The sequence below is a fragment of the Macaca nemestrina genome, chromosome 2 (genome assembly GCF_043159975.1).
Source record: "Macaca nemestrina isolate mMacNem1 chromosome 2, mMacNem.hap1, whole genome shotgun sequence".
NCBI lineage: Eukaryota > Metazoa > Chordata > Mammalia > Primates > Cercopithecidae > Macaca > Macaca nemestrina.
The window spans coordinates 152,686,819-152,706,684 of NC_092126.1; the positions used below are offsets into that span (position 1 = coordinate 152,686,819).

The 19,866-nt window shown below is 51.1% G+C and overlaps 1 protein-coding gene across 1 annotated transcript in view; it reads right to left on the reverse strand.

The window, feature by feature from the left end:
* Positions 1 to 614: 614 nt before the first annotated feature.
* The window catches only part of LOC105477747 (Wnt family member 7A), a 57,379-nt gene continuing 38,127 nt past the window's right edge, over positions 615 to 19,866 (reverse strand). Inside the window, exon 4 of the mRNA XM_011734445.3 lies at positions 615 to 1,490. Within this exon, the coding sequence (XP_011732747.1) occupies positions 1,011 to 1,490 (480 nt within the window). The 3' untranslated portion in view covers positions 615 to 1,010. The remainder of the gene's footprint in view (positions 1,491 to 19,866) is intronic.

Consider the following 19,866-nt stretch of genomic DNA (forward strand, 5'->3'; position numbering starts at 1 on the left):
GCCTGACCCCACAACCAGGCATCGCCCCTCCTTACCCCAAAGTGAGTACCAGAATTAAGAAGAAGCATAGGCTGTGGAATGATACAGCAGACTCGATATAAATAAAATATTCATATAAAAATAGTCTCTTACAAAATATTCTCTCTTATCCGGTGGCTCACTTTCTGAAAGATGGAAACTGCTGGGAATTTATTATTATTTTTCCTCTCTCTATATATTCCAAACTGGATTTTTCTAATGGTGAAGTTTGAACTAGGGAGGGCAAAAGGATGGGAAACATACTCTGGAAAAAACATCTCCAAATCTGGACCAGCTTAAATTTCTGGATAAGTAGCAGCAAAGAGCAAAAAAAAAAAAAAAAAAAAAAAAAAAAAAAATATATATATATATATATATAAATGTGTGTGTGTATATATCTATATATGTATAAAGGATATCTGCTCTTGTACTTAAACATCTAGTGCTGCAAGGGGGGTACTTGCAAAATCAACTAGTAGAAATATCTGCATTAAGAATAGTTATGTATACTTCTACATGGCTCCTTGTCCTAGCAACAAAATCATCCCGCTAGGAAAGCAAGCAGTTCACTTTGATTGCAGAAAACGGATCCCGACGAGGTGGAAGAATTCTTTTTAATTAAATAAATTAATATTATTTTATCAGAATAAATTGTTAAATATTGCTATGATGAGGCCCAGGGGTCCAGAGTTCCTGCTGCAAAAGGCTTCGCTCTAGCCGCGGAGGGACCTGGGCTGTGTCTGGGGGAGGGTGGAGCAGCATTGGGTGTGGAACAGAATAGTCGAGGGTTCTGAGAGATTTTTTTTTTCCCCCACAGATGCCTGCAGGAAACCCAGGAAAAGTACCCTCCTCAGCAGAAAAGACAAGCTCAGCATTCCTGTGGTTCCCTGTGAAGATCCAGGCAGTGACCTGCCAGGGAGCCCGCAGCTTGGAAACGGTCCGGTCCTCCCAGCAATCTGACTTGCAGTGGGAGGGTGGTGTGCACACAGGGCTCACTTGCACGTGTACATCTCCGTGCGCTCGCTGCACGTGTTGCACTTGACATAGCAGCACCAGTGGAACTTACAGTTGCACTGCCACACGCGGGCGTACTGGTGGGTGTTGTAGCCACGCCCACAGCACATGAGGTCACAGCCGCTGGCCTGGGGGGCCGTCTTGTTGCAGGCGCGGCCCTGGGTGCCCACACTGCCGGTCACCGGGTCCTCCTCGCAGTAGTTGGGTGACTTCTCGATGTACACCAGGTCCGTGTCCATGGGCTTGCGGTATGACAGTGGCTTCTTGATCTTCAGGAAGGTGGGCCTCTTGTTGCGGCTGGCACGCACAGGCTCCACGTGAACGGCCTCGTTGTACTTGTCCTTGAGCACGTAGCCCAGCTCCCGAAACTGTGGCAGTGTGGTCCAGCACGTCTTGGTGGTGCACGAGCCTGACACGCCGTGGCACTTACATTCCAGCTTCATGTTCTCCTCCAGGATCTGCAGGGGAGGGCGGGGAAGAGCACAGCACAGGTCACTGCACGCCAAGGCCAAATGCAGCCCCCAGATCCCCCTACCCCTGCCCCACCTATCTGGGTCTGGCTTTAGTTTTTTCTTTCTGGTGTAGGAAACTCAGACCTGGATTCCAGACCCTCTCACTCCAGCCTTTGTGCTGTGCAAGCCACTTCAGCCCTCTGTGCAGTAGTTTCCCCATGTGTAGAATGGGGATAACGATAGTGCCTAATTATACCCATACAATGAAATACTACACAGCAAGGAGAAAGAATGAATTGCTCACACATGCACAAAGAGTGGATCTTTAAGAGGTAATGTTGGCCGGGCGCGGTGGCTCACGCCTGTAATCCCAGCACTTTGGGAGGCCGAGGCGGGTGGATCATGAGGTCAGGGGATCGAGACCATCCTGGCTAACACAGTGAAACCCGGTCTCTACTAAAAAAAAAAAAAAAAAGTACAAAAAATTAGCCAAGCATGGTGACGGGAGCCTGTAGTCCCAGTTACTCAGGAGGCTGAGGCAGGAGAATGGTGTGAACCTGGGAGGCGAAGCTTGCAGTGAGTCGAGATCACACCACTGCACTCCAGCCTGGGCGACAGAGCGAGACTCCGTCTAAAAAAAAAAAAAAAAAAAAAGGTAATGTTGAGTGGAAGAAGTTGGACACCAAAGAGGACATACTGTATGATTCCATTTATATGAAGTTCAAGAATTGAATAGCGGATGCTTTTCATTTAAACTTTATTCACCTACAAAGACAGTGGACTAGAGTTGGGCCATGAGCCATATTTTGCTTACCTTTGTTTTAGAATAGCCCAGCAACAGGAGAAGGCAACATTTTACCCAGCACCCAGAGTACAGCATATTCAGATGATTTTCAGGGTACTTTAAAAAATTGTTTTTATTTCTTTCTCTCACTTTTCTTCCTTCCTTCCTCCCTCCACCCCTTTCTTCCTTTTTCAACTATAAAGAAATATCTTGGGACTAAAGCTTCTCTTCCTTCCTCCTCCATCCTAAGACACGAATTGAGCTCCTGCTGTGTACCAGGCATGGAGATGGAGATTTCCCGGTGGGCACAGTTGCTGGGTCACCGTGTGTGAGCATTTTTATTATCCTTCATTCAGATTGTCAAATTGCTTTTGCCTGTTATGTCATGAAAGAATGACTGGAGGAAGGGGTAAGTGGGTGGACATTTATTAACCCCCTGCACACACACTGGGCCCATGCTTTTATGTATGGCATCTTATTAATTCTGTGAAGCCAGTATGATTGACTACTTTTTACAGAAAAAAAACCTCGAGGTTCAACTAAGTCTCAGAGCTGGTCTGTGAGACATTCTGAGGCAAGGGGCTTGGAGCTGAGGGGTGAACTGAGTGTCTGCTGGCCACTTAGTTCCCATGTGACGCTTCTTCTCCGGGTCTCAGTTTCCTTAACTCTAACATATAGTGAAGACAATTCCATCTTTTCTGAGAAAATTAGGGTGCTGGAACGGAATCAGACATGCAAAAAACACTCACTAGTCTTGCCTCTGGCCCTGAGCCTGTTCAGGATGCTGGGGATACCCAGGTGACAAGATTAAGTTCCTGTCTCTGAGGATTGGGTTCATGTTCAGGGTCTTCCTGGCCCTAAGAGCTCTGCTTCCAGGAGAGGTGACCAGTGTTTGGTCAATAGAACCACCAGGGAGGGAGTGCTATCACATTTCAACCTCAGTATCTGCAATCAAATAAGCCAGTGATCCCTCCATCCAGAGTGTTCAGGAACAGGACTGACTGGTTGAAGGCTCTGGTTCTAGAACACCTGGCATCACAGAGTGCCTCCTGTAGGCAGCACTCTCCCGGGACCCCCCCACACACAGCCCATGTTGGATGAGCAGCCCGTTCAAATGCAGGCTACGTCCCACAAATCTGTGTCCCCAAAACAACACAGATATCCCTTTTGATTATCAGTGAGGGGATAGTTCCTAGGTCTCCAGCCTGCCTTTCTGCCTTGGCTTAAGAAGTAGGAGAAAGAGCAAAGGCTTGGAGGTGTGATGACACAATTGGGGGCAGAGTTAGGCAGGTGTTTCTGATGCACTCAGGCCCAGTTGAGCTGGAGGCTTTGACATAGAGATACCTGGGGGATGCTCAAAATGGATTCTGACAATACTGAGTGTTGGCGGGCATATGGAGCACCTGGAGCACTCAGGCACTGCTGGAGGCATGCAAAGGTGGTACATGTATGTTAGAAACCTGTTTTCCAGTATCTAGTAAGGCTGAGGATACACATGCCTATGACTCAGACCTTCAATTTCCAAGACACATACCCTAGAGAATCACTGTGCGTGCAAAGGAAACAGGTTCAAGAATGTCCACACAGCAATGTTCATAATCGCTCTGACCTGGGCACCATCCAGATGACCATCCACAGTGAGTGGATAAGCCACAGCATGTGCATTTCAATGGAACACAATAAGGCAATGACAATGAACAGCTCTAGCAAGCCACACTGACAGGGACTAACTCAGAAACACAGTGTGGAGGGACAGAAGCAAGCCAGAAATGATTTCCACAGAGTGATTTCATTTGGATCAAGGTCAAAGGCAGACAAAAGTGGACTGTATTGTTTAGAAGCCCATCCACCAATATCAAGACAAGGTTATTCCCAGGACGGGGAGGGGCTGTGGTTGGCCAGGGGCACCCAGTGGTCTTCTGGGGGTCCTGGCAATATTCTGCTCCTTGATATGGGTTATGGTTACATGGATCATGTTTTGTAACTATTCTTTTAAGTGAACAGGGATGCTCTGTGTACCTTTTTCACATAAGCAATATCTCAATTTATAAAAATGCAATGGATACAATCAATGGCCAACAAGCACATGAGAAGATGTTTAGTAGCACTGGTCCCCAAGAAAAGGCAAATCAAAACCACAACGACATGCTCCTTTACACTCACTAGGAGGCTAAGACAATAACAAGTGTCGGCGAGGGTGTGGAGCCATCAGAACCCTCCTGCACTGCTGGCGGGCATCGGAAATGAGGCAGACACTCTGGAAAACAGTCTGGCAGCTCCTCAGAATGTTAGACACAGAATGTGTGACTCAACAATTCCACCCCTAGGTGTATGCCCAAGAGAAATGAAAACATGTCCACAATAAAATGAGTACATGATTGCTCATAGCAGTAGTATTCATAACAGCTAAAAAGTGAGAGGAATAACTCCCTTAACTATTAACAGATAAGCAAAATGAGGTATACAATGGAATGTTATTCAGCCATAAAAAGGAATGAAGTACTGACACATGCTACAATGTGGATGAGCCTTGAAAACATTATATGCTAAGTGAAAGTAGCCAGATGCAAAAGGCCACATATCATGTGATTCCATTTACATGCAATGCCTAGAATAGGCAGATCCATAATGACACATGGGAGATTAGTGGTTGCAGAGAAGAAGGGAAATGGGGAGTGGCAGCTAATGGGTACAGATTTCTTTATGAGGTGATGAAAATAATGTAAAATTGATTGTGCTGATGGTTGCACATATCTGCAAATATATATTAAAAACCATTGAATTGCTTACTTTAAGTGGTGACACTGTATGGCATGTGAATTATACCTCAGAAAAGTGGTTTTCTTTAAAAAGGCGACGGGAAGACCCTGGAAGGTTTTCATGGGAAAGCAATACCAAGGCTTTCCTGTATTTCCACATCTGTGATACTGGGGGCTACTACCATGGTAGGCCCTAAGCAATGGCCCTAGTGCAGAAAGCGGCTCCTGTATCCTGGATGGGGGGTCGCTGCTCCTCCTGCCCCTCTTGGACCCCTGAATGTGGCCTCCCTGTTCCTCTGAGGCCATTGATGGCCTGATGCCATGGTGGCATTGAATGGGCCCTGATCAGGTGGCATCAAGCCCGCTAGCCCTGCATACTCTGCATTTTGAGAGCTGCAGTGACTGCATTATGTCCACATTAAGCCAGGCATAATCACAGCTGCCTGGACAGGGCTGGCCACCAGACAGGCACCCAGCCCTCTCTCTGAGGCAGGGGACAACAGCAGAGGAAGTGTGTGAGGGACAAAGCTGCACTCTTTGCACCCTACTGCTTGAGGCCAGGCTTCTGAGCTGCCTGAGGAGACTTCTGAGCTCCCTTCCCCACTTGAAGAGCCTGGGCTCTGTGCTTCAGTGTCAGGAGGTCTGAGGGCTTTCAGGCTCAGGCTCTAAGATGACACGGCTCCATGCAGCTTCCCAGTGACTGGCATACAGCAGGTATGCAGAAAACGCCTGAAGGTAATTCACCAAGGGGGTGCATTCAAATCACTCCACAAGCAGTATGCCCCAGGCCTGAGCAATTGTCAGTTGAATGTTCAGGGTCCCACAGGCTCTGCTAGGCTAGCCAGGTATCAACCCTCCATTGCTGGATATAGGTGAAGTCGAGAGGATTCCAGGTAAAGCCATGGCAAAGGTGGGGGACAATCGAGGGGCTTGGAGCAGCTGGCAGAATGTCAGTATTTTATATTGGTGGCTGCACCATTGGGTTAAAGGTTAAAGACCAGCTACATGAAACTGCTAGAGTTTGCCATTTTGCCATCTTGTGATGCTGAGATTTCACAATACATGTGAAAAATAAATAAGGAAGTAAATCTGTGAATCTGGTGTCTGTCCTCAGTAGGCCCTTCCAGGTGGTTTGACCAGTGGAAGGCACTGGCAGGAAATCAGAGGGCAGGAGAAAAGTTCTGGGAGTTATTTCCCCTGCTTGCTCCCTGCTGGGCCCTTCAGGATGTCTGTACACCCCTATCACAGGTCACAGCTCCTGCTGGGAAGTCCTCTCTCTACAGCCCCAGGATTCTAGCAGTTCAGCCTCCCCTGTCTTTGGGCCTAAGGAGTAACCACTCCCCAGTGTAGCCAGCCCCAGGGTGCTGCACCAACTCTTTGGGTTACTTTACTTTTGTCCTCTTTTGTTAGCAAATTCTTTCTTTTTTAAAACAGCTTTACTGCAGTACAATTCACATACCATACAATTCACCTATCAAAAGTGTACAATTCAGCAGTTTTTAGTATATTCAGAGTTGTACAATTATCATTACAATCAAATTCTGGAACATTTTAGTCACCCCCCAAAAGAAATCCCATACCCATTGCAGTCATTCCCCATTTCCCCTTTTCCCAGTCCCAGGCAGCCACTAATCTACCTGCTGTCTTTGTAGATCTGTCTGTTCTAGACAGATCTATTCTATAAATGGAATCACAGAGTATGTGGCATTTTCTGTCTCCAGCTTCCTTCCCTAAGCATAAAGTGTTCAGGGTCTGTGCATGTTGTAGCATGTGTTAGAATTCTTTTCCTTTTCATGGCTGAATAACATTCCATGGTACAGGTATGCCACATTTTGTCCACGCATCCATCGGTCATTGGACAGTGGTCTCTTTCTAAACTCTCCTTAATTTCCCAGTCTGAATGTGCCTGTGGCATCCAGCCATGACCACAGTGGATACACCTGGCTCCTCTGTGGCAGGGCCAAGCTGAGCCCCACCCTCCTGGCCTCCAGGCCCATGCTGTCTCCACAGCAGCCGCCTCTGCTTGAGCAACCTCACCCCTTCCATGCCTCTCGGCCCTGCACCTGCTGTTCCTTATCTGGAAGGCCAATCTTTATCACCATTACAGACGATGGCCCAATAATTCCACTACTGAATATGTACCCTGCGGGGAGGCTTGTACTTGTGCAAAATGTCAAAGAGCCTCACAGAGACCTTATCTGAAATATCCAAAGGCCAAAAGAATCTGAAGATCCACCAGTGGGGACTGGTTATGTAAATTATGGCACATCTATAAGCTGGAAAGCCCTATAGCTGCTAAAGAGAATGAGATGGCTCTTACTCACTAACCAAGGACACTGCAAGGTCCATGGTTAAGAGGGCAAAGCAAGGTACAGAAAGGCTTGCAGCATGGGAGCTTGTTTGTATGAGAAACAAGACTCATACACGTATGCTTGTAAGAGCACAGGGTATTTCTGGAATTATATGAGGGGAATTGGTAAGAGCAGCTGTCTCTGTGGAGGACACCAGTGCCAGGGGACCAGGTGGACAAACGGGAGTCTTACTTTTCACGGGATTGTCTTTTGTAGTGTTTGATTATTCTGCCATGTCAGGAAAAAAGTCACCTCCTCACAAAGCCTTCCCTGATTGTCAGGATAGACAGTGTCTCCCTCATGGTTTCCATGGCTGACCTGTGCTGTTAGAGTCCTTGTCTCCTTAGCACTGTGATGATCTGCCTATATGTCAGCATTCCCCAGGCCAATTGCCCTCCAAGGGAGGACTTGCTTCATAGCTACAAGTAGTGGTATGTTGCTCAAACTGGCTCTCAAAAACAACAACAACAACAACAACAACAACAACAACAACAACAACAACAAAAAGCCCTGTTATGTGGTGTTTCCCAATTTCTGAGGAATAAATTAAATGTTCCCACCATGGCTGACTTTAAGCTACCAACAGTTTAACAACTGACAAATCCGTGAATATTTAGTAGTGGGTCTTCCAGCCCATAGGAGTGGTTTCCAACACACCGCTGGCCTGGGAGTGTGATTAGCGCACAGCCTCCAGCTGTCAGATCCTTCAGGGTGTGGGGCCCTGCATCTGGGGGCCAAGAGAGGCCATTTTAGCCAGAGGCAGTCCAACGTAATGGGCAGGACCAAGTCCAGCACTCCCCATCAAGGCTTTGCTGGGCCAGCATCCAAGTGTGAGTCCTCCATTTGCCCAACCCTGCTCCTCCTCTTCCCCTTTATGCAGATTCCCAATAAATAGCTGGGACCTGAAACTCCATCTCAGCGTCCGCTTCCAGAGAACCCCACCGGCCACACTCCTCAGGCCCCAGGCCAGGTAATTCACCTTGAAATCCCCAGCCTTTGATGAAGAGCCTCGCATGCAAACGGTGCTGCCTCGTGTTTGCAAGGGGAACGAGACCTAGGGCGTGTCTGTCCATGTATGCATTCACTCATGCACCTGTTTTACAATGAGGACCTACTCTGTGCTATTTGGCGTCACCCCTGCTGGGGAGTTCCCAGGAAGACTATGACACAAGCAGGTGCTGCTCCGGTTTTCTCTGAGCTTCTGGTCCCCACCTTCCCTGAGTTTGCAATCCTTGCCACCTCTGAGCTTGTGATTCCAAACCAGAAGTAGCTGTGGAATTAATAATTCCCCCGAGTCTAATCATACACTGGTAAGTGCTATGAAGGAGTGAAAGTGACAGAGAAGGAAACTTGAACCCATGGGAGCTGCTTCTGTGTGCATCTCAAGGAAGTCCCCCAAGAAGGCCAGGGCTGAGCTGAAGTCAGATAACAGGAGGGATAAATTACAATTGGCCAAACTCAGGGAGATGGGGAAAAGGCATTTCAGATCGGGAAACAGAGACAGAGAACTGGAAGAGGGAGCAGGCTTAAGGAAGAGCACATGTTGAGCACATAATGAGGACATTTCAGGCACGGTGAGTGGCCAGAAAGAGGGGCATCTGGGGAGTAGAAGGGTCTTTTGGTGCTACTGAAATCTGACTCCAGTTAGCTCAGGCATCTACAGAGGATAATGTGAGTGAAGTGCCAGGCAGACTTCAATCCCTTCCACAGAATAAAACAAGTGGCTGAAACCAGCCAGAAGGCTGAACATCTACAATTTTTGATATCTAAAAAATTGATTGCAAAATCACAGTATGGGAGAGACTGAGAAAGATTGAAATTGACCACAAGTTCAATATAAGCTAAGAGGCTACTGAAAAGCCAACACTCTGGGGCCATATTAACTAAGGCCTAATGCCCACAATAAAGGAGGGGATGGTCTTGGTATACAGTTTTCAGAACTGGACTATGCCTCAGCAGATGGAAAGAAACAGAGCATGTCTAGAGTAGAGGGCTGGAGGACCCACAGTGAATGAGCTGGAGCTGCTCAGCCTGGAGAAGGTAGTTTCTGGGATCCCTAGTCACTACTCCACAGGGTCTGCAGGCCTGACCCAGGACAGAGTGAGCAGGAAGGACTGTGTATCCAGAGGGCAGAGCTGGGACCCCAGTTGATGACGGCAGTCACAGAGCAGTAGATTCCTGCTCAGTGAGAGGCCAACCTCCCCAACAAGGCTCACCAGGGCTCAAGAGGATTGCCGGTAAGATAGTGAGCTCCCTGTCCTGGAATGTGTGTAAGCAGCAGCTGAGGTCTGTAAAGGGGACTCCTGCACCAGGTTGGGTGGGGCTGCAAACCAGAGCCTTCTCTGCCTCCCAGCCATGCCCCAAACCTGTCTGGAGCAGCAGGAAGGATTTTCTGCACCACTGGAGGGAGAAAAATCAATCTCTTTTTGACAGGTCCCCCAGGAAGTGCCAACAATGTACCAGGTGCTGCCCAGAGCCCGGAATTACTCAGGGTGGGGTTCTCAGGCCTGGGAGGGGACTGGGGAGAAACTTGGCTCCAGAAAATTCCTTGATTCATAATGCCAAATAGATACTATCAAATTTGGCGCTTCTGGTCCTGTCCCAGACACTCGGGCTGCCCAGGGGACCTGGGGGTGAACTTCCTGGAAGAAGGAAGGATTCTTGGGAGGGGAGGTCAGACAGCAACCTGTGGCTCCCATAGGGTCCATGCCACATGGTGTTCCTATGACCGGAAGTGTCCGCCACCCTCCATAGCATTCTGAGGGGCATCCAATTTTAAAAACCAAAGGCTTCCCCGCGTTGAACACACTGCTCACTGTCATCCCTGCCCCCAGCACCCATGGAAGGCACCCTAAAGAACTGGGCGCTCCAGGATCAATCCTGCGCTGCCCTACTCCAGGAATGTGTCCCCATTCATCTCCGCAGGCCCAGCCCAACCCAGCCCTCTACAGCTCTCCACAGTGCCGCCACCTCCTCCGCAGAGCGGCCTGTCCCAGCCCCACCCGACCCCAGCACCTGACGTCTTTATCTTGGTGCCTTATTTTCTAGCAAGACCAGTGGGGCCTTGGAGCTTTGCAAACAGTGACTCTTCAGTGAAGCCTTCCCTCGCCCCTAAACCGAAGTAACCCCACTGGTCATTGCTAAGGATGGGTGACTCAGACCAGTCAGAGCCAAACTGAAGTGAGTCCTGGGGATTCTGCACACACAGAAGACAAGAGCTACTGGTTATCTCCCACCAGATATGAACAGGAGGGAATGCAGGGGCCAGAGCTGTGGACAGGTATCATACAACCACATGGGGCAGAGAATAGCATCAACTAGGAAAGCAGAGCTGAGAAATAGAGAGGCGGCAAGGAAGGGGTGCATGTGGCTGGGTCCTGGGAATATCATTTGTACCCTGGATCAAGCCAGACCTGAATTCATTAACCCAAGACCACTGTGTTCCAGGAAGTAATGAATACCCTTTGCTCTTAAGCAAGCTTTAGTTGGGTTTCTATCCATTACAGCTTAAAGTACCCTAACTGGAATAGAAATCCTTTCATCTGGGTGGTGGAGGTGCCTTTTGTAAAGCAGATAGCCAGCCCCTAGTTGATGGGTTTCAAGTCACACATGGCATGGCGCAGGTCTGGGGAGCCAAGGACTGGTTTGCCTAAAAAGGTCTTCGGAAGGCCAGAACCTCGAGGGCTGGAGCTCAAGACTCTGGGTTCGCTGAGTATCTGCTGCTTCCTCCCCTCTGGAACCCCTCTGAGGTTGGCCAGCCTGGCTCCTCTGAAGGGAGTGGTCGGTTATGGACTACTTATACCTCAGGTTATGAGTGGTGACCTGGGCAATCAGAACCAGTCTTCAGGAAAGCATGATGTGGCCAAAGGCAGCCTGAAGCAGAAGGGCTGGCACTGTGGCAGAGTCAGGTCACCCAAGAAGTTCAATTCAAATCCCACCCCTGCCACCACATGCTGGTGATGGCAGAAATGGCCCAAGAGAACATGGCACACTCTCTGGCTCTCCATTTCCTCATTGCTGCTGGCCTACCTCTGACCATGGAGGCTGAAAACACGACACATCGCCTGAAAAAAACAGAGACCCAGAAGAGCAACTTCTCCCTTTCTATCTTTGGATGCTGTGATGTAAAAGTGTGATTCCTGGAGCTTAGGCAGCCATCTTGTGGCCATTAGGCAAGACCTAAGAGGCTGACAAACTGACAATGGCAGAATGGAAGGGTGAAAAGAGCTGGGGCCCAAGAGAAGACTGTTGAGCCTCTGAAAGAAACCACATCCAGATTTTTATTTTGCAGGAAAAAAACAAACTCCTACCATCAATACTACTTTTGGTAATAGTAAGGCAGTCTGTTACTTGCAACCTAATGCATCCTAAGAGATTTGTCCCTCGTTGTAAAGTAGGAACAAGTCCTCTCAAAGGGAACAGTGGGGATTAAATAGGAGAAGGCTTTTTGAGACCTGGCACCATGTATCTCACAGAACTGGCACCCAGCCTGTGGGAACTTTTCTCATTTTGAGCAGCGGATGCTGGGATGAGCGCACACAGAGCTGGAAGGGCAGGGCAGGGAGAACGGCGCTGTGGGGCGGAAGAAGCTGTCAGATGGAGGTCCTGCTTCTGTCTGTACACTGCTGTGTGTCTGCAGGCAAGTCCCTTTCCTTCTCTGAGTCTCAGTTTTCTCTACCAATGAAGGCACCACAGGGGGATCTCAGAGAGAAAAGATGGGGACACAGGGAGATGAGGAGGGGCGGGGGAGGAGAGAAGCAGGTTGGCTGAGGTTGTCCACACTCTCCCAGATGTCCCTGGGGTGAAAATCCATTTCTGTGCAGTGCAGCAGCTGCATATATGCAAGGAAGTGACCATTTCCCCCAGAGGTCATTTGGAGTTCCTGGGAGCCCCGCTGTTGAAGCCCCAGCCCTTCGTCCTTTCTCCTGCCTTCTCCCACACCCAGGTCAACTCACCCCAGAACCCCTGTCTTATTGCAAACACCCTCGCAGCACCAGAAGCATGTCTGTGCTGCTGCCACCTGGCATGGCAACCCCAGGGTATCTTTAAGCAGCCCCTGCAACGGCTGCCTTTGTTCTCCCCTCACATGATGTGCTCCTGGTCCCCGCAGTGTCTTCTCCCATCCACACTGCTGGTACTGCTGTCTCCCATGCTCAGACCCCAGCCACCCTCCCCCTAGCAGGAGGCTCGTTCCTGAACCTTCTCCAGAAAGATCCAAGCCAGCTGGATCACGTGGTAAAGGTGGGCCCTGGTCAAAAAGATGCACAGAAAGCAGGTAGGAGTTTCGCTGGGTGTGGAGGCCCCTCGCTCTCAGGCTGGGGGACTGATGGCTTAGTTTTCACAGAAAGCCATGTCAGATCCAGAGACTTGAGGCAGGTGATGGTCACCAAGTTCCACTGGCTTCCTCTTCTGTGCCCCATGCCCCATCTGTTCATGTTTCTTGTCTCCAAGCACCCACCCTGCACCAACCAAGTGAAACACGGGTCCATCATCCTCTGTGTGTGGTGGAAGGTGTCCCTGGCTGCTGCTCACCCCTGCTCTGCCCCGGGAGGCTGAGCTGTGTCCCTCCCTGCCCTCCCGCTTCCCAATGGGGGATCCCACAGGAACTGGAGGGCAGGAGAAAATACAGGCTGGACTTTTACACCCTGGACTCCCTGTCCATGGACCACATGGCGGCTGTGACTGTCTACTTAGAACCACAGCACCTGCCAGGAGGCCCCTTTCCCCAAGCCACGCTTTCTCCAGTAACACTGCCCTCCAGGGCAGTCAGAGCTCCCCACTGTTGCCAGCCCTAAGGCCTTTTCAGGATTCCCTAAATCCTGCCCACATCCCTGTAGTCATCCTTTACCTAAACGTTCCTCTGTTACCCCTGACTACGCCATCTCCTAGACTCTGGCGGGCACACTGGGTGAGTCCCTCCTTGAGCCCCAGCTTTGTCTCCTCATGACATGGGCTCAATGGAACACGCCTGATGGTGCAGCATCTGGGTTAAATGACCGAAGGTGGAGTTCCAGGGAAGGAGACACTCATAATTACCACTGTGATTATGTAGGATTGTGCTATTGTTCAAGGCTCTGTAGGCAATGTTGGTGTTGGTGTGAGGATCAGAGTGAGGACAGTTTCTCGACCTAGGGCTCAATGCTGGCCTCAAGCCCAAGCTTCTTAGTGTCATTTCTTCCTATGTGTATGCCTGAACCTCTCAGCATAGACATAGGAAGCGGCACAAGGGCAGGATCCATGCCCACCTCTAATAAAAGCCGCTGCTTCTGAGGTAGCTGCGGTGTCCAGTGCCTGACACGAATGCACACAGAAACCTTATGAGGAAGGTTGACCATCATCAGCCCATTTCACAGATAAGCAGACTGGGGAGCCAAGGGGTGGCAGTGCTGGCCACAATCACATAGTCAGGAAGCGTGGAACTGGTATTGGAATCCAGCAGTCTGGCTCTAGAGCTGTGATGCTGCAGAACAGAAGGAAGGTGGGTGGGCTAGGATGGCCTTGCCCCCTCAGCGATGCTCACCTGGGCTGGATTGTATAGTAGACACTGTCGCATGCCACCGGGATCTGTCCTTCAGGACCAGACACTCCCTCTGCAGCTGCTGGGAGTGTTGCTGTGGATGGCTAGCAGCTGAGTTCCATCCTAGGCACTGCCCTCCCCTGATGGGAGCGGTCTCACCTAAGGCCACTCCCCCTCCCTGGGCAGTCCTCCAGCCAAAGACTGGTTGGTGTTGGGTACAAAGGCCTATCTCCCTGCCTCCATGGGGCTAACCCAGCTCCAGGTTTCTCATGGGACCAACATAAGTCCCTGTGGCTGCTGCATCACTGGCCAACTTCTCTCAATGCCCAGGGCTGCCTTCTCCACTGCCTTATAGGTGTATCTCCCCAGAGTCCTGCCCAGGACCCATCCTGCTGGCTAATGTCCAAACCAGGGACCCTTTCCAAGGTACTGAATGAAGACAATGTGGAGGTCAGTGGGTAGGCAGCCTTGGATCCCCCACCCCGGGAGACAATGAGTGTGGACATCCACACCAGAATAGGTGTTACAGGCTCCCATCCAGAGCTGCCGCTACTTGCTCCCCTCCTGTTCCTGCTCCTGCTTCTCCTGCTCCTGATGATGTTCCTCCTCCTCCTCCTCTTCCTCCTCCTCAGGCTCCTCTTGCTCCCCCCCTCCTCAGGATCCTCCTGCTCTTCCTCCTGCTCCTCCTTCTCCTTCTCAAGCTCTTCCTGCTCCTCCTTCTCCCCCTCCTCCTTCTCTTGCTCCCCTCCTCCTGTTCCTCCTCTTCCTCTGCAGGCTCCTCCTCCTCCACAGACTTCTCCTTCTTCCCAAGATTCTCCTTTTCTTCCTCCTTCTGCTCCTCATCCTCCACAGACTCCTCCAACTCTTCCTCCTTCACAGGCTCCTCTTCCTTCTCAATCTCCTCCTTCTTCCCAAGCTTCTCCTGCTCTTCCTCCTCCTCCTCCTCAGGCTCCTCCTACTCTTTCTCCTGCTCCTCCTCCTCCTTCTCAGTCTCCTCCTGCTCCTCCTCTCCCTCCCCATGTCGATCCATCTTAGCAGAAAGCTGCATTTCAGCCAGCTGCAGCTGTATACCTCTGGGCAACTCAGATGAAAGAGCAGAAAAAAATGCTTTTTTTTTTCCGTAAACATTTGAGGTATTTTCTTTTTGGTGCATTCTTTAAGTCATTCTGGATGCACTGATTTCAAGCAAATATTCCTGCCTGACATGGAGTGGATGGCAGGGAAAAGATGCACCCCAAAGGACAGGCCCCCTGGAATGCAGCCTGGGAGGTGCAGGAAGAGAGGTTTCCACTCAAACCAGAGAGAAGTTTCCTGGTCTACATAGGGGGCCTTCTGAAACTCAGTGTTTGCCAGGTTACAACTGCTCAAATGCTCTCTACGGCTCCTGAGGTTAAAGCCCAGATTCCTCTGCCTGGCTTTCAAGGCCCTCCACGAACTGGTCTCTGCCCAGCTTTGCAGTATTGTAGGACCCCAAGAATGGTGGACACACAGCCCCTCACCCCAGACTCATCCCTTTCTAGGCTCCTACCCCCCACTCCAAGTAACCTGTGCGGCCTGCACACAGCCACCCCTCACTATGTGCTTACACACACACAACCTCCCCAGGCACGGCCCCATGCAACCCCCCACAGGCTCACACCTTCACACTCATCAGCACACTCAAAGCACACACTCACACCTGTGCACACACTCACACACTCTCTCACACGTATGCATGACCCACATGCTCACACACAGGTGCTTCTCATGCTGTCCATCCCTACACAACATGTGTATAGATAGCCCTTCACACACAGTCCTGCCCACATACTTCCTGGCACACAAGCTCACACACACACACCCTCAAACATGAAGGGAGTCCATACGGTGGTGGCTAGCAGATGGACCCACTGCACACTGGCGCAGGGGGCCGGGGGCCAGGCCTCAGCTTTGCTCCCCTGTAAACTGGGGCATTTAAAGTAGCAAACCCATTTAGAGGTGGAATAGTCGAGCCCCACACAGTGCAGCCTCTCCTAGATGCATTCTGGATGCCTCTCTCTCATAAGCGACCTCCCTGCAGGCTGCTAGGTTGACTGCAGGGCAGGGGTTGCCTTGGGTAGGCCTGGCCCAGAGTGTAGGTTAGTGGGAACTGTGGCCTGTGACGTGGGGTGAAGCAATCAGGTGACCCCAACCACAGCATGAGGGGCAGGAAGGCTGACAGTGGGGACGTGGAGCCGCTGAACCTATGTGCTTCTCTCTACTGCTGGAGCACCATGAAATGGCCTTGGCAATCAGTCATTCATTCACTTATTCATTCATTCACTCATTCATCTTTCCACTACATGCTAACTTAATCCCTTCCCTGGCCAGGAGCTGAGGTTGGTGGCCACGTAGGCAGAAAGAGGCAAGCCCCCGACTCCCTTGAAGCTTAGGCTCTGGAGAGGGAGGTGGCTGTGCTGTCAAGTGTCGCACGGGCATGAGGCTGATACCAGCGTCCACCAATGGTGGCTCTGAAGGTGGCTCCCGCTCCTGTGGTCACGGCTCCCAGAATTTCCCCCACAGCCTGGCTGGAAAATGTTTTTAAAACAATTTGAGAAATCAGAATCAGGCAGGGTATTAGACAGCATTGAGCAATTGTTTATTTTGCTCAGGGTGATAATGGTACCATGGTTATGTTTTTTTAGAAGTCCCTATTGATTTGAGATACACAGTCATGTGTGTGTGGAATAACATGTTGTCTAGGGTTTTCCTTAAACCCGTCCAGTTGTGGGGACCTGAGAAGAGAAAACGAGGTAGAGGACTTGGACCACAAGCTGGGGTTGCTGATGCTGGGGGTCGGGTGCATGCTAGGGGTTGGGTGTATGCTGGGGGTTGGGTGCGCACTGGAGGTCAGGGGCACGCTGTGGGTCAGGTGCATGCTGTGGGTTGGGTGCTTGCTGGGAGTCGGGTGCATGGGGCTCCTTTTACTGTTCTCTCTCCATCTGTCCTCCAGGCATCCCCTGCTGCCTCTTTGACCTCATCTCCTATGCCCTCATTCACTCCATGCTCATCACAGTGGGTTCCTTGCTATTCCTCCAGCACCCCAGGCATGCTCCTGCCTCAGGGCCTTTGTACCTGCTGCCCCTCTGCCTTGGGGTACTCTTCCCCAGGCTCCACATGGCTCCCTTCCTCAGAGCTTCTAGCCTTTGCTCAAATCTCACCTTCCCCATGAGGCTCTCCCTGACTTTTGCCCTGGTCTTTCCTACCCCTGCCCTGGCTTGTTTTGCTCCTTAGCTTGCGTCAAATGTGACACAGCACACATTTTAGTTGTTGTGTTTATCATGTCTCCCTCTAGAATGTAAACTGCCCGGGGGCAAGGGCCTGGTCTGTCCATCCCCTGTGGTGTCCCCAGCAGCTAGACCAGTGCCAGGAACAAAGCTGGTGCTCAGTAAATACTTGCAAATGAATGAGAGCAGTAAGAAAGAAAGTGACTGGAGTGATGAGGTGAGGAAGTGACCTTGAGCTGAGAACCAGACATTGAAGAGGAGTCGATGAGACAAAAAGGGAGGAAAGGGCAGGCCAGGCAGAGGGAAGAGCATGGGCAAAGGCCGAGGGCAGAAGGAAGCAGGGAGCAGTCAGGAAACAGGAAGGAGGGCAGTGGGCCAGGCTGGAGGGCCGGCGGGGTCGTTGTCCTGATGGTTCTCGCTGGGGTCAGAGGAGTACATGTGGAATGGTACTGGAGAAGCTCTCCCAGGCGTCCACGCAGAGGACAGGCTAGTGACCTGAGCAGGAAGGTCCTGAGATGCAGGAAGATGCCGGGTGGAGGCTCAGTCAGGCAGAACCATAGAGAGAATGGGGAAGCACGCAGAAACCAGAGGACCGCCCGCCTGGCCAGCTCCCAGGGCAAGACCCCTGTGAACTTAGTGGTAAATCAGCTACAAACTGTGCAACTGATGAGGGCCGAGCCAACATCCACAGCTCCTGCTGATTGGCCTGGCCAGAGCCAGCCCCATGAGGACGCAGAGCAATGGGACACAGAGGTAGAGGACCCAGAGCACAGGCCCCTCCATCAGTCCAGACCCTCCTCTCTTGGCCAGAAACCTGGGCTCTGTCAGGGACAACCCCAAAGATGGTGGACTTCAAAGAGGGATGGGACATCCCCACGAGGCTGGGGGAACAGTAACACCAGAAACACACACACACAAACTTGTCCACAAATGTCAATAACAGCATTATTCATAATAACCAAAAGGTGAAACAACTCAAATGTCCATCAGTGGATGAATGGGTAAACACACGGTTGTCTTTCCATACAATGGAATATTATTCAGCCATAAAAAGGAATGAAGTACTGACACATGCTGCAACATGGATGAACCTTGAAGACATTATCCTGAGTGAAAGACGCTGGACACAAAAGACCACAGCGTGTATGCTTCCAGATGTATGCAATGTCCAGAACAGGAAATCCATAGAGACAGAAAGCAGAGGAGTGGCTGCCAGGGGCTGGGAGAGAGGGAATGAGGAGTGACTACTAGTGGGCACAGGGTTTCTCTGACGGGTGCTGAGAAGTTTCAAAATTGATTGTGGTGATGGTTGCACAACTGTGAATACCCTGAAAATCATGGACTTGTACACTCTAAGAGGATGGATTGTATGGCATGAGAATTGTATCTCAGTAAAGCTGGGGTTTTTTTTGTTTAAAAAAAAAAAAAAAAGATCAGAGATCCCACTGGGCCAGTGTCCCTAGGATTTTGGGCCATGGAGCATAGCTGCTTGTGCAATGACAGGGGCGTCAGCCCTTGTGTGGGCATGCAGGGCTCAGCCCTGGCCTCCGGATGGGCACAGCAGAATCCGCACGCTCTCCCCAGGCTCCACTGCAGAGTCCCAGGCTTTCAGAATCTGCTGATGCCTGGACCCCACCCCCAGAGGTTAGGATTTCACTGGTCTCAGGTGTGGCCAGGTGTCTGCTATTTTAAAAAGCTCCTCGGGATTCTCACATGTGGCCAGGGGTGGAGAGCCCTGGTCATGTCCTCCATCCACTCTGGCCTTCCTGAACCCTCCAGTGGAACCTCCCACTGCCGGGCCTGTGCTGGGTGCCAGTAAAGTGAGGGTGGCTGGACAAAGTCTCTGTCTTCAAGAAAAACGCAGGTAGTCAGGGAGACAGCCAGACCAGTAGAAGGAAGACTGGTCCAAAATAAAGGCCTGTATGTACTGCCATGGGGCCCATGAGCAGTTGGAGGTGACCCGTGGGGTTTGAAGGATGAAGAGGAGTTCACCACTGGAAATTCGAGGGCAGGGTGTCACCCGCGCCTGAGCAGGAGTGCAATGCCCTGGGGCTGGAAAAACCAAGGGAGAGGGTGTGGGTGCAGAAGAGAAGCTTGGTGCAGCAGTGACAGCCCCAGGTAGGAAGGAAGGCAAGTTGGGACCTGAAGGGAGGCCTGGATGGAACTGCCATGAGACTGAGTGCTGAGAGCCAGGGGCCTTGCTCCTCCTGGCTGGAGCCCAGCACACTGCAGGGCATTACTGGGGGTGTCTGGTTGTGAGGGTGTGGGCAGTTACCAGAGGCCAAGTGGTAGCCTCTGATGAGAATGCCATACTCTGCCCTGTCCTCTGAGGCCCCAGTGCACCCACTGCCTCTCAGCCCTGTCAAAACGCTTCTGTGAACACTTAATGTCAGGTATTCCAGGACCACACCAAGCCCATTCCTGCCCCAGGACTCTGCAGCGGCTGATCCTTCTGCCTGTGACACCCTTCCTCCAGTTCCTCAGCTCTGGCTCAGCAACATAGAGCCACCCTGGATGGCCCCCTCTCCACAATGCCCCACGTCAGCCCCTCTCACATCCTCCTGGCTCACATCCCACCGGCCACTCGGAGTACTTCGGGATGACTTGCTTGCTCTCCCCCTCCCCTCCTGAATGTCGGCTCCAGAAACACAGAACCCCCATCTGCTGTATTCAGGAGCATCTAGAGGAGGTCTGCCTCTCGGGAGACACCCAGCAAGCATTTGCTG